This window comes from Brassica napus, chromosome A5, assembly GCF_020379485.1.
Source record: "Brassica napus cultivar Da-Ae chromosome A5, Da-Ae, whole genome shotgun sequence".
In the NCBI taxonomy this organism is placed as follows: Eukaryota; Viridiplantae; Streptophyta; class Magnoliopsida; order Brassicales; family Brassicaceae; genus Brassica; species Brassica napus.
This window is the reverse complement of record NC_063438.1, coordinates 9238667-9262186: the sequence shown is the minus strand read 5'-3', so window position 1 is coordinate 9262186 and position 23520 is coordinate 9238667. Positions and strand designations below refer to the sequence as shown.

Sequence of the window (23520 nt, the reverse complement as noted above, 5' to 3'; positions counted from 1 at the left end):
GCAAACAAACATTTTATTCGAGTAATAAAAACTTATAAATCAGAAGTTATTTGGAAGATGTCCAAATTTAGCCCATATATTATCGATCAAATCATTTTTTAATTGGTGATGGGCTTGTGTATTCCGAACGCTCGTTCGACGATCAATTATATTACCGAGATTTGAAGGCATATTGACGGAAAATGTATCCACCTATTCCCTTTCTTGAAATTCTTCAAGGTCATACTGAGTGGATGCTGATCGTTCATCTTCGACAATCATATTATGGATAATGATACATGCTCTCATAATAGTTGCAATCTTCTCTTTATCCCATAACTGAGATGGGTTTCGGACTATGGCAAATCTAGCTTGCAGGACTCCAAAGGCACGCTCGACATCTTTTCTCACAGCTTCTTGGGTTTGAGCGAATAATGAATTCTTCTGACCTTGTGGTAGTCGGATAGATTGAATAAAAGTCGCCCATTTCGGATAAATACCGTCCGTGAGATAATATGCCAAATGATACTGATTCCCATTCACATTGAAATTTACTTCTGGGGCTATTCCGTTAATAATGTCGTCAAAAACGGGTGATCGATCAAGAATATTAAGGTCGTTCATAGTACCTGGAGCTCCAAAAAACGTGTGCCATATCCAGAGGTCATATGAAGCTACGGCCTCCAGTACAATAGTTGGTTTATTGGTTCCACGCGAATACATTCCTTTCCAAGCGGTTGGACAATTCTTCCACTCCCAATGCATACAGTCGATGCTTCCAACCATTCCGGGAAACCCACGTTGTTCTCCAATATATAATAGTCTTTCCAGATCCTCCGGTGTGGGACGTCTTAGATATTCCTCGCCAAACAATTGGATTATTCCCGCGGCAAAATGGTGCAAACATTTTCGAGCTGTTGTTTCACCAAGCCGGACATATTCGTCAACGGTATCAGACCCACCACCATACGCCAATTGTCTAATTGCTGCGGTACATTTTTGGAGGGGAGAAAGACTAGCCCGTCCGGTGGCATCTTCTCTTGGTTGAAAGTATTCTATTTCATTAGACATACGATGCATAATACGCAAGAACAAAGTCTTGTTCATTCGAAACCATCTTCGGAATATGTTGTGCGGGTATGTTGGAGTTTCACAAAAGTAATCGTTCCAGAGCTTCGTGTGGCCTTCTTCCCGGTTTCTCTCGATATGTATACGTGGTTTTCTCTTTTTTGGTTCGGAAATGAAATTAGGATTTTCAAATATATCTTCAAACATAGAATCAAATTCATCATCATCATCTTTGTGATAATGATAATGTGAAGAAGAAGCCATTCAAAATTTATAAAAGAGATTGAAATTTCTAAAAGATAATTAAAAGAGAATGTGTTATGAGGAGGAGAAGTAATGCATTGTATGTGAGAAGTATGATCTATATATGCTACATTGTCGGGTATGAAAGCATGACACTTTGATCATGAGCATTACTATGTGCTCACGAGCAGTTCAGTGTGCTCACGAGCAGTTCAGTGTCACTCTCACCACTGCTAATTTGCCTCTCTGCAGTGGCATAAGCGCCGCAGAACTTGTTAACTTGATCGTTTATCCTAGCCCACCTCTTCTTACAATGAAGATGCTCTCTCTTTTCACCATCCTCTACTCCGTGAGGACTTGCTGTGTAATAGTCAGCAACACGTTGCCAGAAGGTGAGTGACTTCTGCTGATTTCCAACTACGGCATCCTTGGAAGTGTTGAGCCACGCACTGATTAGGACCTCGTCATCAGCCGGGGGTCCATCTGCGTCGACCAACACGGTCCACGGGTGTGCCTACTGGTGTGCCTACTGGTGTGCCTACCGGTGTGTCTTCAGATTGGTGAGAACTGAAAGGAGGGTTCTCGGATTCTCCTAAGTGAACATTAGAATGGAAAGGGAAGTAGCTAGAGGACTGCGTATAATGATTTCTTGGATCCATACCGATAAGAAGCGAGAAGAGATTAAGAGGAGGTGGTAGAAGAGATCAACTAGCTACGTATATTTAAGGGGGGCATCAGAAGGGGTTTGATTGGAGGAAGTGAAGAGTAAGTTAGCATTAACTTACCCACTTAATGACTAACCGGCAACAAGATATGTCTTATCTAAAGTTATTACACAAACAAAAAGCTATCAACTATCCTAACAAGATCATTAATATATTGTTGGATTTAGTTTCACACAAACTACCCTTTACAGCCTAACCTATCTAATCAATACGAAGTAACCACGACAATGGCTTTAATAAACACCGAAACATTTACAAAACAAGTGTACCTTCACTAGAAATTTATGGTGTGGTTCATTAAAAATACACAGATTTCAAACTAAAAATACACATTCAAAAATTGCAAATGCAAATCATCTCTAGGAACCGCTTATCAAATCCTATATACGAATATCAAATCATCTATACCATTCGCTTATCAAATCCTCCATACGAATATTAGCTAACCTATATGAATCTATCAATTCATCTCTACGAAACCCTTATCAAATTTTCAATCAAATAATCAATACAAGTTTTCCAATTTACATCTATACGAAATCCTAATCCAATTTTCCATCAAATAATAATCTCGAGAAAGAACGGAGATGAAAGACATACCTTTGTATGGTTGGGTCGATTCTCACACGATTGGGGATGCTTGGGAAACTAACCGAACCGACGATTTAGGTCTTCGTCATCGGAGATTTCAGAGTCGCTCTCGCCGTTGGATGTGGATCGCGCTTTCGGTTTCGGAAACAAGTCTTCGCCACCGGAGTCTGATAAATCACCTTCGCCGTCGCCTTTTGGAGTCGACTAGAAGAGAAACACGAAGAGAGAAAATGAAAAAGGCGATCCGTCTTCGATATCATCTCCCAATCCGGTGCTGCCACGTACACACGAGGGACGACACCGGGAAGCCCTTAATCAAGGCCCGTTCGTCTCGTCCTTTGCCTTTTTTATTTTTTTTTAAACCCAAAATTGGTTAAGGGTCGGCCCAAGTCCCTCCGATAACGATGCCCTTATAGTTTTGTTAAATGTCAGAAACGATCCAAACGTTTTCAATATAATAGTTTACCCTCTCTAACATAAACGATGTCGTTCCATAGAATAACGGACATATAAAACAGAGGAAATACGCTTGTCCACTGGACGAATAACAAAAAAAAGAAAATGCCTTTGTCTCTGCTCTCTCCTCTTCCTCTGCTCCACTCATTCTCTCCCACAAAATCCTCCGCCTCTAGAATCAGAGCCACGCCGTCTAGACTCCGCTTGTCCGTCGTCAAAGCGACGTCGGAGAAGGGGAGCAGCGGGAATGTTCCCGAGGACGATCCATCTTTCAACCCATTTGGCTTCGTCACAGACAATCCGTCTAGCCGGAGCGCAATTCAGTTGCCGGAGTCTCCGGCTGAAGACGGTAACGTCGGTCAGATGCTTTACGTGAGTTCACAAACCTATCGAAAGTTGAATACTTTGAGACGAGAGTTTGCTTTTAAACTCTCTATGTGTTGGTTATGTTTTAGAGGACAGAAGATAAGGGAAGAGAGTTTGGTTCCACAATCAAATCAGGGAAGCTTAGATGGTTTGTGAGAGAAACTGGTAAGCTAGCTTTTGTGTGTTGTCTTCTTTTGTTTCGAGAAGAGTTTGATGATCACACTTGTTTGTTTCCGACAGGATCAAAGGAGAGTCGTAGAGGAACAGTTGTGTTTCTTCATGGAGCTCCAACTCAGTCTTTTAGTTACCGTACTGTCATGTCTGAGGTGCTACTACATTCAAATCTTTACTTCTTTAAAATATTATGAATCCTTGTCTCAATCTCTTTGTGTGTTTCCAATAGATGTCAGAATTTGGGTTTCATTGCTACGCACCTGATTGGATAGGATTCGGATTCAGTGACAAACCTCAGCCAGGATATGGTTTTAATTACACAGGTGTTTGTTTATATTTACCATTCATAATCAAGAAGACATGGTTCATTGTTTTCTAATAAGTTTAGAAATCTTTGTCAGAGAAAGAGTACCATGAGGCCTTTGATAAACTGCTGGACACGCTGGAGATCAAGTCTCCTTTCTTTCTCGTTGTTCAGGTTAGGATGTGTGTGCTGATCTCATTTCTGGATAATGTGGTTAACTTGTAACTTATGCTTGCATTTGTTGTGCTCTCTCTCAAGGGATTTCTTGTAGGGTCTTATGGTTTAACATGGGCACTGAAGAATCCAAGCAAGATTGAGAAAATCGCCATCCTTAATACTCCGTTGACGGTTTCATCCCCAGTTCCTGGATTGTTTAAGCAGCTGAGGTAGCTCTTTGTGTCAGCCTTGTGCTACATATGATTGATTGCCTCTCACAGTCATACTCTGATGCAGGATTCCCCTCTTTGGTGAATTCACGTGCCAAAATGCTATCTTGGCCGAGCGGTTCATTGAAGGAGGTAGCCCGTATGTATCTCATTATCTTTTCTGTGGATTGTATTCTCTTACTTTTGCTTCAAAATGCGTGTGCTTCAACTGGTCTTTGCCTTTGTTATCTCTGTTGATAGATACGTCTTGAAGAATGAGAAAGCTGATGTGTATCGTCTACCATATTTGTCAAGCGGAGGGCCTGGCTTCGGTAGCGTCTCTAAACCACGTTACTCTCGTTTCTTATGATCATTTCATCTAAGAGACATCTCACTGTGAATTTCTGATGTACTAGCACTTCTCGAGACTGCTAAAAAGATCAACTTCGGAGACACCTTGGGTCAGATTGCAAATGGGTTTTCATCAGGCAGCTGGGACAAGCCTACGCTTCTGGCTTGGGGAATAGCTGATAAGTACCTCTCTCAGTCTATAGCAGAGGAGTTTGAGAAACAGAACCCTCAAAATGTCAAGCTTCAACTCATTGAAGGTGCTGGCCATTTGCCTCAGGAAGACTGGTATGTTTGTTGATACACTGCTCTTCTTCACTTTGATTTCTACAAAATATTCCTAAATTTTTGAAACTTTTTGTCTACAGGCCAGAGAAAGTAGTTGCTGCCCTCCGTTCATTTTTCTAACTTCCAAAGTTAAACAAGGTAATGGACAACGCCTTAGTGCACCTAATATAAGTAGTAGTAGTAGTAGTACATCGTCGCAAACATGGAAGCAACAAGTAATATAAGATCCTTACAAAAAAAAAATAAACATCTTTGAGTCCGTGGCTTCTTAACTTCTCCTTCCCTTCTGCTTCTTGTTACCAGCTTTCTCTTCAGGTTTCTTCTTAATCGCAGCCTTCGTACCACGGCCTCTGGGTTTCACAACTTTCTCTTCAGCGTCACTTTCATCTTCTTCACCATCAGCATCATCGTCCTCATCTTCACTATCTTTTGTTTTTCTTTTCAGTGCAGGCTTCTTACCACGACCTTTAGGTTTTTGATTCTTCGGTTTAGCACTATCATCTTCTTTCTCCAATTCTTCTTCTTCATCGTCTTGTTTTGATTTTGCACCACCCCTTTTAGCCGGTTTAGCCTTGGCTGCTTTCTCCGCATCTTTCCCAGAGAGTTTCTGCAGCTCTGGGACATAAGCTGTTGTCTACAGAAGAAAAACAACCCAAACACAAACGTTTCTTCAGTTCACCACATGAATCAAACACCCAACAGTCGCCTAACAATGTATTAGATACACTTACCCTTCCACCAGCAGTGATGAAATCAATCTTCTTCCCTGCAATAACCAAAACAGACATCATCACCAATCACATACTCTTACATCAAAAAATCATTGTCATGACATTTAAGCCAACTATTATGTGGATTATCAACTAAAGTTGGAGGTTTTGAAAGATCAAAACATTATAATGAACTGGGCTCAGACCATCAACAAAAGCTTTTCCTGGCTTCTCTTCCCTAGCATGAAAAATCCAGTTACTAGGAAACTGACTACTCTCTGCATCAACTTCCACAGCTTTTTCTATCACCTGCAAAAAACCCCAGTTTGTCTCTTCATCAAACTATGCATATAGGTGGATGAAAAAGCTTACCATTAACATTCCCAGGTTTTTTCCCCCACCGAAAATGAAATAACCATTCAACAGGAAACTCTTTGCTATCAGCATTGACTTGAACCGCATGTAGAATAACCTACAAATTTGTTTTTCTTTCTGTTTTCTCTCTAAGTCCCAAATGTACAATGCATCATATGCAAGTTAACAGATCGTTCTGTTATGCCCATGTTTTGTAGGTAATGGTGTTAAGAGTAATTACCTCTTTGATGGATGTGTGCAAGGCTTCACACTGCTCTTTGGAGAGGCTAGAAGCAGTCTGCAATGGGTGGATTCTTGCCTGAGAAAGAGAAAGACAAGCAGGCATTAATACTCTACAACATGTAAATCAAATCGTAAAATGTACAAAAAAAAGTGAATACTTTGTGAATCAAATGAGTGGTTGCATAGATGATTCATTTGATCTGTAGTTTATTTTAATAGCTTAAAGCTCAGCTTACTTGGTACAGAACTTCATCGGCAATCCAGTTCCCAATACCTGAAATGAAACCCTGCAAAAGAAGAGGAAAACCCTCAATCACACAGAAGATCAATTCAAGTTTATTGCAGGCTTAGTTATGTCAGTATCCAAATTCAATGTTGTTTGTGATAATAGTAAGGACACGAAAGATGCATAGAAGCCAAGAGGAAAGTGAGAAAGAAAAATGAAACGAACTCCGAACCTGATCAAGTAGGAGAGGTTTGATGGTTATTTTCTTTTTAGCTAAGCTTTTGGCGAATTCATCAACTGTCATAGGCTCCAACAATGCATCAGGACCAAGCTCTGATATTGGACGCACAGAAACCGGCTGCAATAGCGAACACCAATTAGAAAACAATCACCATAAATCAACCACAAGATCAAGCTAAAGCAAGATAAGAGTTAATACATTTTCCAGAAGCCGAACTTTGGCAAATCTCCTCTTGTCAGTAAATGAAAGCTCCAAACCATCATCAAGCTGTAAACATCAAAATGAAGCAAGTAGTGAACACATCTTCGAGTCAGTAATCAATTAAAAAAACAAAAGACTTTTTTCAAAATTTCATCAAACCTCAACAAAGAACTTAGAGTACTTAGAAGGCCACTCCTCTGAATCCTTAACAGCAGACCTATACAAACAATGCATATACACAACATCAATCTTTAATTCATAGGAAGTAGACAATGTATAACCCATTCACCTTTTATATTTAGTAACAGCAACGCCTTTGATGTAGATAGCACCAGCCATACCTGAACAAACCCCAAAACCAATAAAGGTCGAGACTTTTAACTATGAACAGTGCTCCATTTTGGTGAATTTACCGAATTGGAAAGAAGGGAAGGGCGGAGAATCCAACTCGAGCCAGAGGTTTTTGCCCTTCCTACGAGCAGAGACGATGGTTTTCCCGAGGACTGACTTCTGGAAATCGGAGGGCGAGATTCCATCGATCACTTTGTTGTCGTCGGCGATGAGGACTCGCTTGATCTTCTTCCCGAGACAGTTATCCGCTATCGCTCTCCTCGCCGCCTCTACCTCCGGCAGCTCTGGCATCGTTCGCAATTTAGGGTTTTGGTCTTGGCGCGCTTTTGGTTCCGATTAGTCTTTGCTCTCTTCCTCGTTTAATATAAGCAACTTATTATTTGTTACTTTTTTTTACTAATCTAAGGCTAATTCTCAAATTGATTTTTTTTTTTTGTCAAGATGAGTTATGGAATTTTTTTTTGATTTTTGGTTACTCTTAAATGTGTTGTTAGGCTCGAAACTACTTTTTAAATAGTTTATTGTATAATAGTCTTTCGTTTTAAAAAAAAAACTTTAGTGTATTTAAAACATATTTATTTATCAAAAAATGAACAAAGATTTTTAAGAAATTCAGGAATAAATCAAGTTAGATGATACATAAACTGATATTTCTTCCAATATAAATAGAATCTCAACTACAAAAAAAAAGTCCATTGTACCAAAAGTGACAATCTCATGCAGTTTTATTAATAGGAACAGAGTAACCTAGATACGTAAAAACTAAGTTGGTACGAAGAAAAACTTTTTCTCTCTCTATCTCTAAAAACCTCTCTACCATAAAACACCAGATCTATTCGTCCTCCTCCGGTGACTGGCGACTCTCCTTGTCGTCGGTCACCCCTTTTTAGTTTTTTTTGTCTTGGTTACCTCCTCTTACCCCTTCTTCTCCTCATTAACCCGTCCGACATGTTGACTGTTTTTGGATCTCCTCTGGTGGTTCTCCGGCGGTTTTAAAAGGGGTTTCGCGGGTGTCTGTGGTCCTCTGGAGCAGTGACGAGGTCTCGGTTACTGGTTGTGTTGAAGGGTTCCGTGAGCTTGCTCTCTTGGGTGAAGGCGATGTTGGGATTGTTAAATCCCGTGTCCAACTCTATATTCTCCGATTAGTACGATATTGTCCACTTTGGGCCTTAGAGGTTAGCCCACATGGTTTTACTTTTGGTTTTTATCCCAAAAGGCATCGTACTATTAGAGTTAGACATCTCTTTATATATTAGACACTCCTTGTCTAATTCTCCAATGTGGGACTTAGTTTGTTATCTCACATTCTCCCCTTCAAACTAAGGATTACATTCATCTCGTGTCCCACAACTGATCTCCAGGATCTTCTGACTCGATATCTGCTACACACCTCTCATTCCTAACTCATAGGATACCCATTCATCACTCATTCATCATTCAAAGGGTATTTCGGTCTTTCTTACAGATTTCTTGTCAACCGCTCTGATACCAATTGTTGGGATTGTTAAATCCCGTGTCCAACTCTATATTCTCCGATTAGTACGATATTGTCCACTTTGGACCTTAGAGGTTAGCCCACATGGTTTTACTTTTGGTTTTTATCCCAAAAGACCTCGTACTATTAGAGTTAGACATCTCTTTATATATTAGACACTCCTTGTCTAATTTTCCAATGTGGGACTTAGTTTGTTATCTCACAGGCGATAGATCTGGGTCAGATCTAGTTTCTCTGAGGCGTCGATGGCAGTCTGGTGCGTCGCTGCCTCCTTCATGTCTTCGATTAGCTTCGTGCTCCTTCATCTCCGTCGGTTTATCTCACGGGTAAGTTCAGAGCTTCTCTTCTCTGTGAGAAAGTGGTGTGGAGGAAACCACTGAGAACCTCTGTTTAAGATTGTGGGGTTAGCTTATCACGGTGGTTATCCGTGGATGTGTTGTTTCTTGTTGCTGCTTGTTGGTTCTTTGGGGCTTCGGGGACTGGCCCTGTTTCAGACCCTTCGTTGCGGTTACTCTACAGCATCCTCAGTCGCTTGCCGTGTTTGTTTGGAGCTTCTGCTCCCGTTCTTCAAGCCTGGGAATGAAGCTTTGGGTGGGTGTTGCTGCCTCTTTGACGGTTGAAATGCATTATCTCCTCCGAGGAAGTGGCCGGAGTCGGGAGATAAACCTCCGCCTACCTCCTCAAGAGCCCTTGTTCTTCATCGAGTGTCTTTCATCTGTTAGTTTGGACTCACAGCTTCTCCTTCGCAAAGTCTCTGGTTTGGCTGGATCTGGTCTCATTGTTAGTGTAATAGCCGGGGCCGGCTCGTCAATCCGCCTCCGCCTGTTGCCGTCAAAGTATCCCCGGGATTGCTCCGTTTCCATCCATACCCAAGACCAGTCTTCTCATTTGCAGTTTACAGTGAATGAGTTGCTTCTTGGTCTACCTATGGCCAATAGTTAACCTTATGATCTCCTAGTTTAGCTTTAGTCTGTTTCTTATGATTTAGACTAAACCTATTTTGTATCCAAGGGGCTTTTTTATCTTTTTTTGGGGTTTCTTTGATAGAACTTTGCTTAATTGCAGCTTTAGGTTCATGCTTGCTTGTACCTCTTTGCCATTTCTTATTGAAATGAATTCACATTTTGTCAAAAAAAATTAATAGGAACACAATCTCATGGAAATATCATAAGTTGTAGAGTCTGTTTCATGCAGTTTTATTAGTAATGTTGAAAATATCAACGACATTAGTTCACTAAATAGCGCAACGAAAATACTGAAAAAAATAGATAACAGTTCATGGATGATATTAGTTTGGATCGAGTGGAAGCTTCCCGTTCAATCAGACTTCGACCTTTTTCAGTACGTTCACAGTGATTTCACGACCAAGCCTGCACACTGACATAACCTAATTACACAAAGTGTTCAAACAAAAATGGTAGAACAAAGCAAAGTAAAATCGTTAATGTATGTTTATACATTCGGAATTGTACAAACGAAACTTCTCCAAATCCATCATCTATAAGGGAGACAGCAGTTTCTTTTGCAAAGTATAAAGGAATACTCGGTTCGACTGCAACACAAAACAATCACAAAGAGTTATTATTATTATTATATATATCTCATGATCCTTGTCTATCTATTGCGAAAAACAAATATATAAATTAACATTATACACATACGATTTCCACGTATAAGTAGGATTGACTGCCATGAAGAACGAATTGCAGCCCCAAAATCATAATCTATCCTGTTGGTAGGTATTCTCCTGGGTGAAGTCAACATGTTATATCTAACTTTAGTTATAATAACTAATTAAATATTAACATGAGTACTAGAAGAGTATATACACACCAAGAGTTTATCCCTATTACAAGTCGCATATTCATCGTATGATCTCCAACGGCGTTCCACTTTGCAAAGTTCAGAGCTACTTGTGCACCTTGGCCGACACCTCCTACTCCTTTTATGACTAAAAGAAAAAGCGCCTAATGATTAATATGCTTGATAATATATAATGTAGCAATGTTAGGTGTAAATAGATCTCTCTATATTATATACCATTTTCTGGTTCTGTCGATAAAATGTTAGCAACACGTACAGCGGCAGAATCTAATTCATCCCGACAATCTTGCGTAGTATCGGTAATCATACCCACGTTGCACCCTGATTCAACAAAGAGGGTCTTGCCAACTATTTAAACTGTTTAACCTCACAAATATTGGGGTTTTTTGTATAAAAAATGAAAAAAATGTATTTTTTGAAGTTTTAGAGCAAGGAAAGATAAATATAACACAAGTGATCTTACAGGAATTTGTGGGCACTCCACCTCCAGGTGAAAATACATCAACACGTGTACCAGAATCCAGACAAATCCATTTGATCTATGCATAAAATATTTTTTGTACAATGTTATCAAAACAACCATGCTTTAATTGGTTTATTATTAGCATTCTATGTTCACTGATACTTACATTTCGAAGATTTAGACTTCTTACAATCTGAAGTGATCTGAAAACAGAACAGATACACAATGAAAAAGCACAATTTGAGTACAAATATATATGTTTCTTCACAAAAAAAAGAAGTACAAATAAGTTAAGATAGACAAAATGGAGTTTGAATGGTTAATACATAAAACAGATAAATTAGATTAGAAGAAATTTCTTTGATCCTTAAAGACAAAGGAATATATGCAACGATATGAGACAAGGAACGTGATATATAGTGTTACTTATAGCTATTTTCATGCACATCATGCAGCCAAACTATAGTGACTCTATGCTCTCCTTGCGGCTCCAAAACATATCCATCTTCAGTTCCAATTGAATTACTACTACTACCTGCGAAGATTTTAGCAACAGCAATGTTAATACCAAACAAAATGTTTTAGAGTAATATATATTCCACATTTTAATAAAAATGACAAAAAGCAACATTCACAGTAACATTTCGAGATAAACGTATGATACAAGGTATAGAGCCGCCAAAGAAAATTGAGAAGATTTGTTTATGGTCATCTAATGTAGACTTTACAATGTTATATAACAAGAGAATCGTAGACCTCATGGCCTAAATAACATATACAGAGTGCATATAGAAGAAAAACCAAACCAGATGCCATGTGTTTTATCAGAATAACTTATATAGTCTGCATGTGTACTTATTCCATTCTAAGGTGACGTGAAACAGAAGAAAATTGAAGGGAGAGAATTATGCGAAACAAAATGATAAACTTCACAACTTGATATCATTCTTTTGTAATAGATATAACAGCAGAACAAGAAATAAACAAACAAAACATGCAAAAATGAAGAGAAAATGCATACTAGAAGCCGCCATGTTATGATGATCGACTAACTTTTATTTTAATAAACTCAGGATTGTAAGTTTATCTTTTGAGAGAAGTTTTAAAAAGTCAGTGATGTAGATGGTGATTATGTGAGGAGAACTTAATGTGTATATATACACCAGAAGTGGCAAAAAGATAATGTCAGACTGTGAGAGAGAAGGCTTTTCTGTCTATATAAATCAAAATGTGAATTGTTAGTTGGCCACTAATTAATGTAAGAAATCGTTTTTAAAGAATGGAAGGAATTACAATAGTATGTTTTTCATCGATCGTGCATACCTAAGGACTAAAAATAAATTCTTTCTAGGTCTACAAAATAAATAATGTAACGTATATATGCTATTTATTTGTATTTACTATTACTATCAAAATGGGACTTATGAGCTAGACTTTCATGTAGTAGACCTAACGCTTGATCTAAAAACCAATAAAACAGTTCATTTTCTAATAGCTATATTTCATGGCATGCCCACCTATATGTACATTTCAAATATTATATCTTAGTAGTTTTGTTTGGTTGATCCAATTAATAATTAAAAAAATAGTATGTACACTATACACATTTAGAAAATCACAACAGCTATCTAAATTCAGTTTAGCATTTTTATATTTTCGTCAGCAGTATATATTATCGATCTGTATCAACAATTAGTATTATATGTATGGATTATGCGTACTCATATCATATACTAAGAAGTGAGTCGTTTCCAATGACAAGGTGAGTCAGGAATTGGTCAAAAATCAAAGTATACACATTTGGCAAATTACTAACCGATATTAATCCTATAATTAGTATAAAATTAAATCGAAGAACCACAAAAGAAATGAAAATGTTGACTCATGGTTACAACTACAAGGAAATGATTAAATTTCAAATGACTAAGTGAGTCATGAGTGGTTCAGACTCAAATAAATTGTTCATTTGAAGAAATAAGTAAGTAAAACGTCCAATATTTCCAGTTTAGTTTTTGCTATTTTTTAGAAAAGTCACACAACTGCCTTAATGTTTCTGGAGAAAAGCTATGAGCTTAGATGTAAAGGAGATCAGCAAAAATAATAAAGTTGTGCTATACATAAAATATCACAAAGAAAGCAAAAAAATTGTCATCATTAGCTCAGTTTTTTCTTCTTTTTTTTTTTTTTGCTAAAATCATTAGCTCAGTTCCTTGTTACAACTCTGCGTTATTTTGTCCATGCTTAAATTCTCAATATTGCTCATACCGCCAACTATCAGAGACACAAATGTTATGTTTAGAAATTAGAATGAATCAATAGACTCCGGATTCAGATGAAAATGAAAAAATGGATCGTTGCATAAACAAACAAACAAAAATATTAATGGAAAGGAACTTGATTAAAGCCAGTACAGAACCTGGTTCCGTAGGTACTGGATTTGATGTTGTATCAAATCTGTTAAACGAGTTGAATAATTACTCTGTCTCGTTGGAAGATTTTAATCTGGTTTCGGGTAAGGATAATGGAAAAGTGGAGAATTGGCTGGAAGTGAGGAGGATCCCAGCAAGAAAGTCCATGTCGAGCATCTTGAGAATCTTGGCTCTAAACTGAGTGAAGAGAATTCTCAGGCAGAAGAGTCATCTGAGGATTTAAGGAAAAATTGGGAGAAAGTTTCAGGTGTGCGTATGAAAAAGGAACCTCTTAATGCGGACCTAGATGGTTCAGTTGTGCCATCTGTAACATCAGACTCCATCAGTGATAATTTGGTGTCCCCTTCCCAATTTCATATCTTAGCTGATTTGGATGACAATGAAAATGGAGTTGAAGAGTTAGAGGAAGGAGAATTACTTCCAGACACGGAACAAGTTCCAAAAGAGAAAGTAGCAAACCATGCTCCTAAAGTACCAAAAGGAGTTGCGAATAAAGCTATGAAGCATGGGGCGAAATCTACTTTCAAAACAGTTATTAGAACCAAGGATCTCAAGTTTGTAAAGGCGACTACGTCCAAGAAAGTTTCCTCACGGAAACTATGACATCTTTTTTTTGCTTGGAATATGCGTGGATTCAATCAAACACGCAAACACGAGGTTCTACGTGATTGGGTAAGAAAGAAAAAACCGCATTTTGGTATATTGTTGGAAACTAGAGTCCAACAAGAGAAGTATGAGGGGTTTTGTCAGGTATCTTTGCCAGGATGAAAATCTTTTACGAATTATGACTATCACCCGTTGGGGAGAATTTGGTTTTGTTGGTATAAGGCATTCTAGGTCACAATACTGCATCACTCCGATCAGATTATTTCGTGTGCTGTTACAGTTTTGGAAACGCAACAGATTTTCATGGTCTCTTCTGTGTATGCATACAACATTGAGATAGACATGCGACATCTTTAGAATGACATAAGGGCAACAAAAACGCTTACGGTCACCTGGCTGTTCCTTGGGTCATGTTAGGAGATTTTAATGAGATCCTATCTACATCGAAGTACTCTCGTTACATGGATTACACCATTAATCAAGTTGGTATGAGGCATTTCTAGGAGGTGGTTTCTGATTGCAATCTCATGGACATAGCCTCTTCTTGGGCTTTGTTTACTTGGTGGAACAATCAGCCTATTGATCCAGTGGGTAAGAAGCTTGATAGTATTCTCATCAATCCTGAATGGCTCAACACTTTTCCCAATGCTTTTGTCAATTTTGAGGCAGGTGGGATATCAGACCACTCGAGAAGCCTGGTACGCTTGTCACAGTCCTCTACTCCTGCTCGTAAGCCATTCAGATTTTTCAACTATCTGGTGGATCATCCGCAATTCCACCCCACTGTCTCGTGTATCTGGAATGAAAACTCCTCTCTCTACCATTCCAGGTTTGCGCTCCACCGGTTTCATAAGCAACTAAAGCATCTTACATTTAAGCTTCGACTCACTATGGTGACCTACCTCAAAGGACTAAAGCCGCCTATGAAGAACTATACCGCTGTCAGAATATAGTTCTCCTAGATCCTGTTCAAGCGAACATTGAAGCTGCAGCTCTGGCTTTAGACCGATGGCATCATCTTGCAATTATAGAAGAAAAATTCTTCCATCAGAAATCTTGCATTCGATGGCTCATTGCAGGTGATCAGAACACTACGTTTTATCATCGGTTTGCAGCAGGGAGAGCCGCTCGAAATGCCATCCACATTCTGATCTCAGCTACTGGAGATGTCCTTATAGACCCCACAGATATTAAGAAGGAAGCTGTATCTCATTTTCAGAAATTCTTGCAAATGCAACCACATGATGGAAATGATTACTCTACGGATGAGTTGCAAGACCTGTTGACCTACAGATGCACTGATGAAGCGGCCTCAGCTTTAATCAAACATGTTGAGGGGCCTGAGATACTAGCAGCGTTGAAAGCACTTCCAAATGATAAGGTGTCGGGCCCAGATGGATACACCAAGGAGTTTTACATAGGAGCTTGGTCTGTTATTGGTTGGGATTTCATTATTGCTGTCCAGTCTTTCTTCATGTTTGGATTCATGTCCCGTGGAGTTAGTTTTACCATTCTAACTCTGATCCCGAAGGTTGTTCCTGCAAACACAATGAAGGACTTCAGACCTATCGCATGCTGCAACATCCTTTATAAGGTGATCTCTAAAATTCTAGCTAAAAGACTCAAAATTTTATTACCTGAGGCAATTGAACCTAGCCAAAGTGCCTTCATCAAAGGACGGCTTCTGCTCGAAAACATCTTGTTAGGCTCTGAACTAGTAAATGGCTACCATAAGAATGCTCTGTCCTCTCGCTGTTCCATCAAGTTTAACATTTCCAAGGCTTTCGACACAGTTAAGTGGTCTTTTATTGTCAATATCCTCAAGGGAATGGCTCTACCAGATATCTTCGTTCATTGGATTTATCTCTGCATCTCTACAGCCAGTTTCTCGGTCGATGTAAATGGGGATCTAGAAGGGTTCTTCACCAGTGCTAGGGGCATCAAACATGAATGTTCTCTTTCCCCTTGCTTATATGTCATTCTCAACAATGTGTTAACAAAGCTATTGAATCAAGCAGCAGTGGATATAAAGTTAGGATACCACTCTCGCTGTCAAGAAGAGAAGTTAACTCATTTGAGCTTTGCTGATGACATCCTTGTCTTGACAGATGGAACCTCTACCTCTCTCTTCGGAGTTATCGATGTATTCAAGGATTTTGCTTTAATGTCAGGGCTGCACACTAATCCTACTAAGTCCACGCTTTTCTCCACTGGCGGGGAGGCGAATCAACTTGTACAAGCTGTGCATGGAGTGGGGATTCAGAGTGGTACGCTCCCCATTCGCTACCTTGGGCTGTCATTAACCACTAAAGCTCTCACCAGACTTGATTATGAACCTTTGATAAACAGGATCCGGAACCAGCTGCTTCTCTGGTCTCATAAATCTCTCTCATATGCAGGGAGACTGCAGCTCATCAAATCCGTGATCACCAGCATGGTTAACTTCTAGAGTTCAGTTTTTATTTTACCAAAAAGCTCGTATGTGCAATGCATTTCTCTGGTCAGGTTCTCCGCATGATACACATAAGGCTAAAGTTTAGTGGGACATTGTTTACTCCACGAAATCTGAAGGGGGACTAGGTCTGAGGAGATTCAAGGACTCTGCTAGAGTGTTTGCTTTAAACTTGATACAGAGAATCTTCACTCTATCGGGTTCTTTGTGGGTTGCATGGATAAAGAGGTATCTTCTGCGGGTGAAACCCTTCTGGACAGCTCGGGAAGCAAGTAATGGATCTTGGTTCTGGCGTAAATTACTTAAGCTTCGGGAAGCGAGTAATGGATCTTGGATCTGGCCAGTTTCTTAGGTTTGAGATCAAAGATGGTCTTGATACTTTCTTTTGGCACGATGACTGGCTCCAATTGGGAAAGCTAATAGACATAACGGGTCCGGCATGTCCTAACTTGTTTGGCATTCCCCTGAATGCGAAAGTCGCTGATACTTTGGGTAATGAACGATGGCGTGCTCGTTGTTCACGTAGTAGACAGTTCCCGACTTTACGAGCAGCTATCTAAACGATGCCCTTCATCAACCCGGGCCAAGGCAACAAGGATAAGGTTCTCTGGCGTCATTCACAGTAGGAGTATAATGACAGGTTCAGTGCACGACACACTTGGAATCAAATTCGTTTGGTGAAGCCTCAAGTGGCTTGGGACAGAGTTATTTGGTTTGCTCAGGGAGTTCCATGACATTCTTTCATCACCTGGTTATCTATCTGGAACCGGTTATCTACAGGAGACCGCATGAGAATTTGGGGGCAAACTCAGGGCTGTATGCTATGTGGAGAGCCTGACGAGACGTGCGATCATATCTATTTCGCATGTCCGTATTATTTCACAGTATGGCTGCGAGTGGGGGGAGGATTACTTCAAGATCAAGCTTTTCCATATTGGACTGAAACTCTCAATTTCTTGCAGAGAGGAGGTCGGAATGTGATGGATCATATTCTCCTTCGTTTGGTTTTCCAATCAACAGTCTATTTTCTCTGGAGAGAACGCAACACCAGACGTCATAATGGCATGTGGAGTTCTCACGAGCAGACATCTCGACTCATCACCAAAGCAGTAAAAAATAGGATATTTTTTTTGGATTACAGATTCCTTCATAAGCTGACAGGTCTTCTAAAAAGATAGTTTGAAGTTACGTAATTCTTTGATTTTTGGATGGGGTTTCTAGTTTTGGACTTTTTGAAGTGGTCCATACAAATTTCATACTTGTACATACGCTTTTTGTTCATCAATATTTTACATTTCAACAAAAAAATACCGAACATCTTTGGTCTCCTATCAGCTTTTAGCTTAGAAACTTTTATAAGCGAAAATTGTAGTATTTTAGAGGAATTGTGCCTGATTTATGGATTAACAGATTGGTGTAATTTATATTTTTTATTCTGGTGAATTCGAAATGAAAAAAAAATTATCTTATTTAGTTTTTGTATTTTATTATTTTGATTTCATTGCATTTACAAGATCTGTAAGATATTTTATTCTAATTGGACTAAAATATTATTAATGGATGATATTGATGATTACGACGAATAAAACCCAAGCTAATTTAACTCGAAAAGAGTATTCAAAGTCAACGTGAACGGTGAACCCTAGTTTTTTTCTGATTTTCATCAAACTTTCTTTTTAGTTCTTGATCATTTTAGTGGCGATAAATAGAGCTACGAAAAAGAAAGGGGTTTTAGTCAAAAAAAGAAAAAAAATGGAGCTACAAAGGAAGTGTCTCTATTTAATTGTTACAGATTTGGTAGGAAGGTTGAGAAGGACCTTCTTGAAGAATGACTTGGGAAATAAGAAAAGGAAGTGTCTCTATTTAATTGTACAACATGCCAGAAACAGTGTTTTTTTCTGAAAAGTTATCGAATTATTAATAGAGAAAATGGTCATTTAAATACCAAACTTTCACATATTGGCCAAAAAAAGTACAAACTTTCCTTTAATCCAAATAAATCACAAACTTCTTTTGACCTAACCATATAAGATATACTTTCGGTCAACTGTTTCTGTCTACTGTTCACCGCTATTCTTATGTCGTCATTTTAAAAATAGAACAGAATCTTACAAAATCACTAAATTGAAACTCTTATAACCCTAACGTGGAGGCCAATTCGTTTTTTCTTTACGAACTGATTTCATCTTCTCCTTGAATGTAAAACCACAAATATTTTCTTCTTTATATGATGAGACCCCAAAAGTTTCCTATACGCCGAGGCAGAGGTAGAGAACGTGAAACTCCACTGGTTTTTGAAGGTGATGAAACAGGGCCGAGTGCAATTGACGGAGATGAGCGTGAACTCATACCTGGTGATGATTGTGAGGCTATTGCTGATGATCCTGCTGATAAACTCGAAGAAGAAACGAACGAGGTTGAAGAAGAAGAAGATGTCAGAATTGATGAAGAAGTTTGTGAGGTTTTATCATCACACTTTGGAGATGTTGCAAAGAATGATGGAGAAGATAATGATGACAGTGGAGAAGAGGATTGCTGGACAGAGGCTAATATACCTGATCCTATATCATCTGATGATGAGGAAGAAGATGCGCGACGGGAAGCTCGTGAGGATGCAGCATCAGCTGATGAGGTTTTATTCTTGGGAAAGACGTTTTCATCTGCATCTGAGTTCAAACAAGCTCTTCTTAGGTATTCTCTGAAAACAAGATATGATATTAAGCTCTACATAACAACACAAATGAAGCTTGGTGCTGTTTGTTCTGACACTGAGTATGATTGCCCTTGGAGAGTGTATTGCTCGTATGAGAGGAGGAAACATAAACTGAAAATAATGGTTTATGTAAATGAACATGCTTGTGTACGTTCTGGTTCCTCAAAGATGTTGAAGACTTCATCAATTGCGCTGCTGTTTACGGAAAGATTAAGGTTGAATCCTAAGCTCACAGCTAAGGAAATTTGTGAAGAGATCAAGAGAACCTACAACTTGACTGTTACTGAAGAGCAATGTCGAAAAGCTAAAACTAAAATCACAAGGGAAAGGAGAGCAGGCCATGAAACTCACAAGCTACCCACAACACACACTTCGATGGCAAATCTCTCTTTCCAAAATCTCGTTTTTCTAACGGAATCAAACTCTTCTCTTTCACATGATTTTAGCCTGTAATAAGAAGAGAAGAGATGAAATCATGTCGCAGAGAAGACAAAAAGATACAAAATCGGGTTGCACAGGAAGAGAACAAGAGTGAAATTGAATTGGGGCTTAGGGTTCTAAGGGTCGATTTGAGGATTTTTTTAACTTTGTTATATTCTAAAAACGATACCCTACAATTTGACGACAAAAATAGTTGACCAAACATGTATCTTTTATGGCTAAGTCAACATTAATTTGTGATTTATTTGGATCAACAAAAAGTCTGTATTTATTTTGGCTAATCTGTGAAAGTTTGGAATTTAAATATTTATTATATAATTTACTGTTGTTTTCTCTCTACCTCCATTTATATTTCTATGGTGAATACTCAGATCATTATTGGATAGCAAAGGATGATCATCGGAAGAAGAAGGGTGTATCGGTTGCTCGAGGAGGGAAAATGTTGCAGAACAGTACCAAAATCGTTGGTAGTTGCAGAGCTTTTATCGTCTCTCAGGATCTTATGTAATTGTTTCATGACCATATAAACATCACTATTATAACAATTCGAAAATCAGTGAATGGAATAATTATAAGAGACATGAAATCTAATTAGAGAATTTAATTCAGAACCTCGTAAAATTAAACACCTAAAAATTCAAGTTGGTAAAAGAATCAATGGGATGTGATATAAGATACAAAGTTGTGTTTATGGTCGCATGCATTTGACAAGTACGTCGACGAATCGCTTGTACATATGTTGCTTCATGTACATCTTCTCAACCTTCTTGCGTCCTTGGATCCCCATTTGTAGCCTTGCATCTTTGTTTCTAAGTAGAAACAAGAGACTGTGAGCCAAATCTTTGTTGCCTAATCGTCCCATTGGGTGAAGTAGACCGGTCACGTTATGTTCCACAATCTCTTTTGTTCCTCCTGCATCTGTGCCCACCACTGCAAGTCCATACGCCATTGCTTCGATTGTCACTCTCCCAAATGTTTCACCAACTCCCTGAGCAAAAGACATGCAATAGGTGGTCAAAATAAACCTTTATAAATAAAAATAATAACCAAACCGAAAAGCTTAATCCTAAACCAAACATGAATTTGTCAGTAAACCAAAATCAATCTGAAATCAAAACCGATATGCTTAATCCAAAAACAAACTGAAACCAAACCGGATTACATTATTTTGGTTTCAATTTCCATAAACTCGATAAAACTAAAACCAGAAAATCTAAACCAAAATCAAATCATAACCGGATAATGCAAAAGAATAATGTTTTAGAGGTCTGAGGAGGATTATATTACCTGGGAGTTTGTGACGTAGACATCTGCTGCAGAGTATAATGAAGCAACACGAGTGGTTGCTGGAGTCCAAATAACTGACTTAGATAAGTTTCCGTTGCTAGATAAGAAGCTTAACATCTCTTTAACGTATTCAACTTTGTTGCTCTTTGAACCCACTGATCCCAAAAGTAATTTAAGCTCTTGTTTCTGTCTTCCTGCTGCATTACCAAGTGTGAGAGGAACACTTTGCACCTGCCGAGATGAGCCTCTTAGACGATGTTTCTTAGAGGGGTTAACCTTCTCTTTCCTGACGGTGCCCTTGTGATTCCTTTGAGCTTCTTGTTCTCTCTCAGAAAGTGCTAAGGTAACAGATTCGAGGAGAAGAAGTTGTCCCTTTCCTGGGTTTATGCTGCTAAGAGACATCACGAGCATATCTGCATCTGTTAATCCTAACTCCGTTCTGACTGACTCGCGTAGTGTTTGTCTCTTCTCCCTCATTTTCTCTGGGGATAGTGTTGGTGTGTTGAGTGAGGAAGGTATCCCAGCTACAAAGGCCAGCTCATCGTTAACAGATAGAGGAACAATCACTGGTTGTGATCTAACCCTTATATGCTCCTCTTCGCACCATGTTAACCACTGTTTGCTCTGTGATTCCGATAGAAAAATTAGCATCTTCACTCGGTCAAGCACCGGTTTAGCTCGGTCAAAGTATTCTCTTCGGTTCTCCATTATCCACCAAGCTATTTGACTTCCACCAGCTGGATGATGATTCATGTATTGATCTGAAAGAAAATGAACAACAGTTAATAAAGATCTGCTTAGCTTTGATTGTTAATTAAGGGATAATGAATCCTTATTACCTATCCATGATGTACAAACTGCTGACCCTGCGATGATCAAAATCTGCTTTCATGGCAGTCTTGAAGCTGAGTTCTCCTTTGTCTTCAACCACTTTGATCCTTCTCCTAGTGAGCTCTTGCATCAACCCACCTCTCCTGCTGAGAACAACTGCACTGACTGTTGCACCGCAGCTCAAAAGCTCCGAAGCCAGCTCCATCATCGAAATAGGAGCGCCAGTCATCGAGAGCTCGTGAAAAACCAAAACGAATCTCCTCGACCAAACAAGGCGTTTAAAATCTGACTTCCTGTCGCAAGTCCCGGACCGTCTATGCGGGCTCCACTCGAGAACTTTATCCTCTAGTGACCCGAACGGACCAAGAAGGTTGCCGTAAGTAGCATTCGTCATTGGGAGTTGCGGGTCTTGCTCATCCTCCAAAGCCTTACTCTCAACCGCTTTAGTCACCTTCTGCTTACCACGTGAAGTCCGGCTAGCTTTTCTGGTCTTCCGCCTGGAACTCAAGCTCCGGCGAGAAGCCACGTCATCTTTCTTGCTCAGACTAACATCCGTCCTCTTATTCACGCCAGCATCATCTTTACCGGTAGTAACACTCACCAAAGCATCAGAAGTGTCGTTAGCAACGGAACCCATCCCTTTGCTCTTCGCCACATCCACATGTACAACATCCTTTCTCAGCTTGCCTCCAAACCGTAAAAACTCAACTTTGTTTTCGTTATCATGCGCCCACCTAGACTGAACATAGAACCCAAGATAGGTCCAAAGAGTAATCAAAAGCAGCCAGTAAACGAGGCGGCTACTACGAAACCACTGAACCGCACCTCCTCCTCCTCCTCCTCCTCCACCACCTCTACGAGGAGTCCTACCAGAAGAATGCACTCTAGGTGAACCCCTTGGAGTAGACCTCCCAGAGAGTGAAGACTTAACGCTTATCTGCCTCAGCGGCGACAACCGAACCTCTTCCATACACAAAAACAAAATCAAATCCAATAGCCTCAAAACAGCAACCTGGAAAAAAAACATGATGCAATCAGTAACTGATAATTATATTATTCAATTGATCATATCATATTTATACAAGAGTTGGTTGTGATCATATTAGCAAAGATTGGCATGCTATATATAGTAAGCTCTCTTCTAAATCAAGATCATGAAACTCTCTAAAGCAGTAAATCTATTGACAATTCTCAGATATAATCACTCGCTTGACCTGCATTTAGGTATCTCAAAACTAAATCGGGAGAAAACTCATAACACAAATTATCAGATAATTGCGATCGGTCAGTTAAACTTACCAGAAGCTGAGTATGAATCCCGGCTACGTATGGCGGCTTCCGAAGTAGGAACAGCGAGAGAAGGCAGCTAATTGACGCGAATTTGGCAGCAGCAATCTGTGATTTATAAACACGAAAGTCATGATGGAAGAATAGTGAAGACGAAGTGGAAAGAGATGAGAAACGAGGGTGTCTTTTCTACTAGTCTTTCTTCTTCGAGATGAGAGATTATCGCAGAGAGTGGGAGGGTGTTGCTTCTTTTCTATTTGTTTCCTATTTAATTAGAGGTTGCCACTTGTTTTTTTACTTCTTTTCTTTTTTCTTTTAAATTACTATCGGGATTGGGTCTTTTGTTTTTTCTCAGTTGGTTGGATATTTAAAAGGAATTTTTTTTTGAAAAAATAAATAAAAGTTTTTTTGCCCTCTTTGTTATTTTTTTTTTTTTTTTTTTTTTTTTTTTGCTGAGTT

The 23520-nt window shown here is 39.1% G+C and overlaps 2 protein-coding genes, 1 long non-coding RNA gene and 1 pseudogene across 6 annotated transcripts; 1 reads left to right on the top strand and 3 right to left on the bottom strand.

Annotated features, from left to right (window-relative positions):
• Positions 1–3135: 3135 nt before the first annotated feature.
• LOC106445719 (cis-3-alkyl-4-alkyloxetan-2-one decarboxylase-like) lies at positions 3136–6444 on the top strand. Of its 2 annotated transcripts, none has more exons than XM_013887334.3 (11): positions 3136–3434; positions 3518–3593; positions 3669–3754; positions 3832–3925; positions 4004–4080; positions 4165–4292; positions 4360–4431; positions 4533–4603; positions 4688–4907; positions 4988–5045; positions 6190–6444. In XM_013887334.3, exons 1-10 carry the CDS (start codon positions 3168–3170, stop codon positions 5025–5027), a joined length of 1131 nt encoding a protein of 376 aa, XP_013742788.2. In that variant the 5' UTR covers positions 3136–3167; the 3' UTR covers positions 5028–5045; positions 6190–6444. The 2 variants fall into 2 exon arrangements, with proteins under 2 accessions (XP_013742788.2, XP_048636927.1); XM_048780970.1 differs by lacking the exon at positions 6190–6444 and adding an exon at positions 5211–5434.
• LOC106445720 (formamidopyrimidine-DNA glycosylase) lies at positions 5037–7656 on the bottom strand. 3 transcript variants are annotated; one of them, XR_002664531.2, is made up of 11 exons: positions 7296–7649; positions 7172–7223; positions 7042–7099; positions 6880–6948; positions 6673–6798; positions 6451–6501; positions 6213–6290; positions 5990–6089; positions 5824–5926; positions 5639–5673; positions 5457–5541 (listed from the first exon to the last, which is right to left on the bottom strand). XR_002664531.2 is itself a non-coding variant. In XM_022719421.2 (10 exons), exons 1-10 carry the CDS (start codon positions 7522–7524, stop codon positions 5176–5178), a joined length of 1164 nt encoding a protein of 387 aa, XP_022575142.2. In that variant the 5' UTR covers positions 7525–7656; the 3' UTR covers positions 5037–5175. The 3 variants fall into 3 exon arrangements, 2 of the variants coding, with proteins under 2 accessions (XP_022575142.2, XP_013742789.2); XM_022719421.2 differs by lacking the exon at positions 5824–5926 and having other exon boundaries at positions 5037–5541; positions 7296–7656; XM_013887335.3 differs by lacking the exon at positions 5990–6089 and having other exon boundaries at positions 5037–5541; positions 7296–7610.
• A 2489-nt stretch (positions 7657–10145) lies between these two features.
• On the bottom strand, positions 10146–11213 carry LOC125609493. Its single transcript, XR_007339749.1, has 3 exons — positions 11182–11213; positions 11016–11091; positions 10146–10873 (listed from the first exon to the last, which is right to left on the bottom strand). It is a non-coding gene; the product is annotated as an uncharacterized LOC125609493 (long non-coding RNA).
• Positions 11214–20209: 8996 nt separating this feature from the next.
• LOC106445718 lies at positions 20210–23165 on the bottom strand (annotated as a pseudogene).
• Between the last annotated feature and the right edge of the window lie 355 nt (positions 23166–23520).

Coding starts and splice junctions, on each gene's coding strand:
- LOC106445719 (XM_013887334.3), top strand. CDS start 3,168: ATGCCTTTGTCTCTGCTCTCTCCTCTTCCTCTGCTCCACTCATTCTCT. Junction 3,926..4,003: donor ATATGGTTTTAATTACACAG/GTGTTTGTTTAT, acceptor AATCTTTGTCAG/AGAAAGAGTACCATGAGGCC. Junction 4,293..4,359: donor GGATTGTTTAAGCAGCTGAG/GTAGCTCTTTGT, acceptor ACTCTGATGCAG/GATTCCCCTCTTTGGTGAAT.
- LOC106445720 (XM_013887335.3), bottom strand. CDS start 7,524: ATGCCAGAGCTGCCGGAGGTAGAGGCGGCGAGGAGAGCGATAGCGGAT. Junction 7,224..7,295: donor CTTCCCTTCTTTCCAATTCG/GTAAATTCACCA, acceptor GGGTTTGTTCAG/GTATGGCTGGTGCTATCTAC. Junction 6,291..6,450: donor CCGATGAAGTTCTGTACCAA/GTAAGCTGAGCT, acceptor TCTCTTTCTCAG/GCAAGAATCCACCCATTGCA.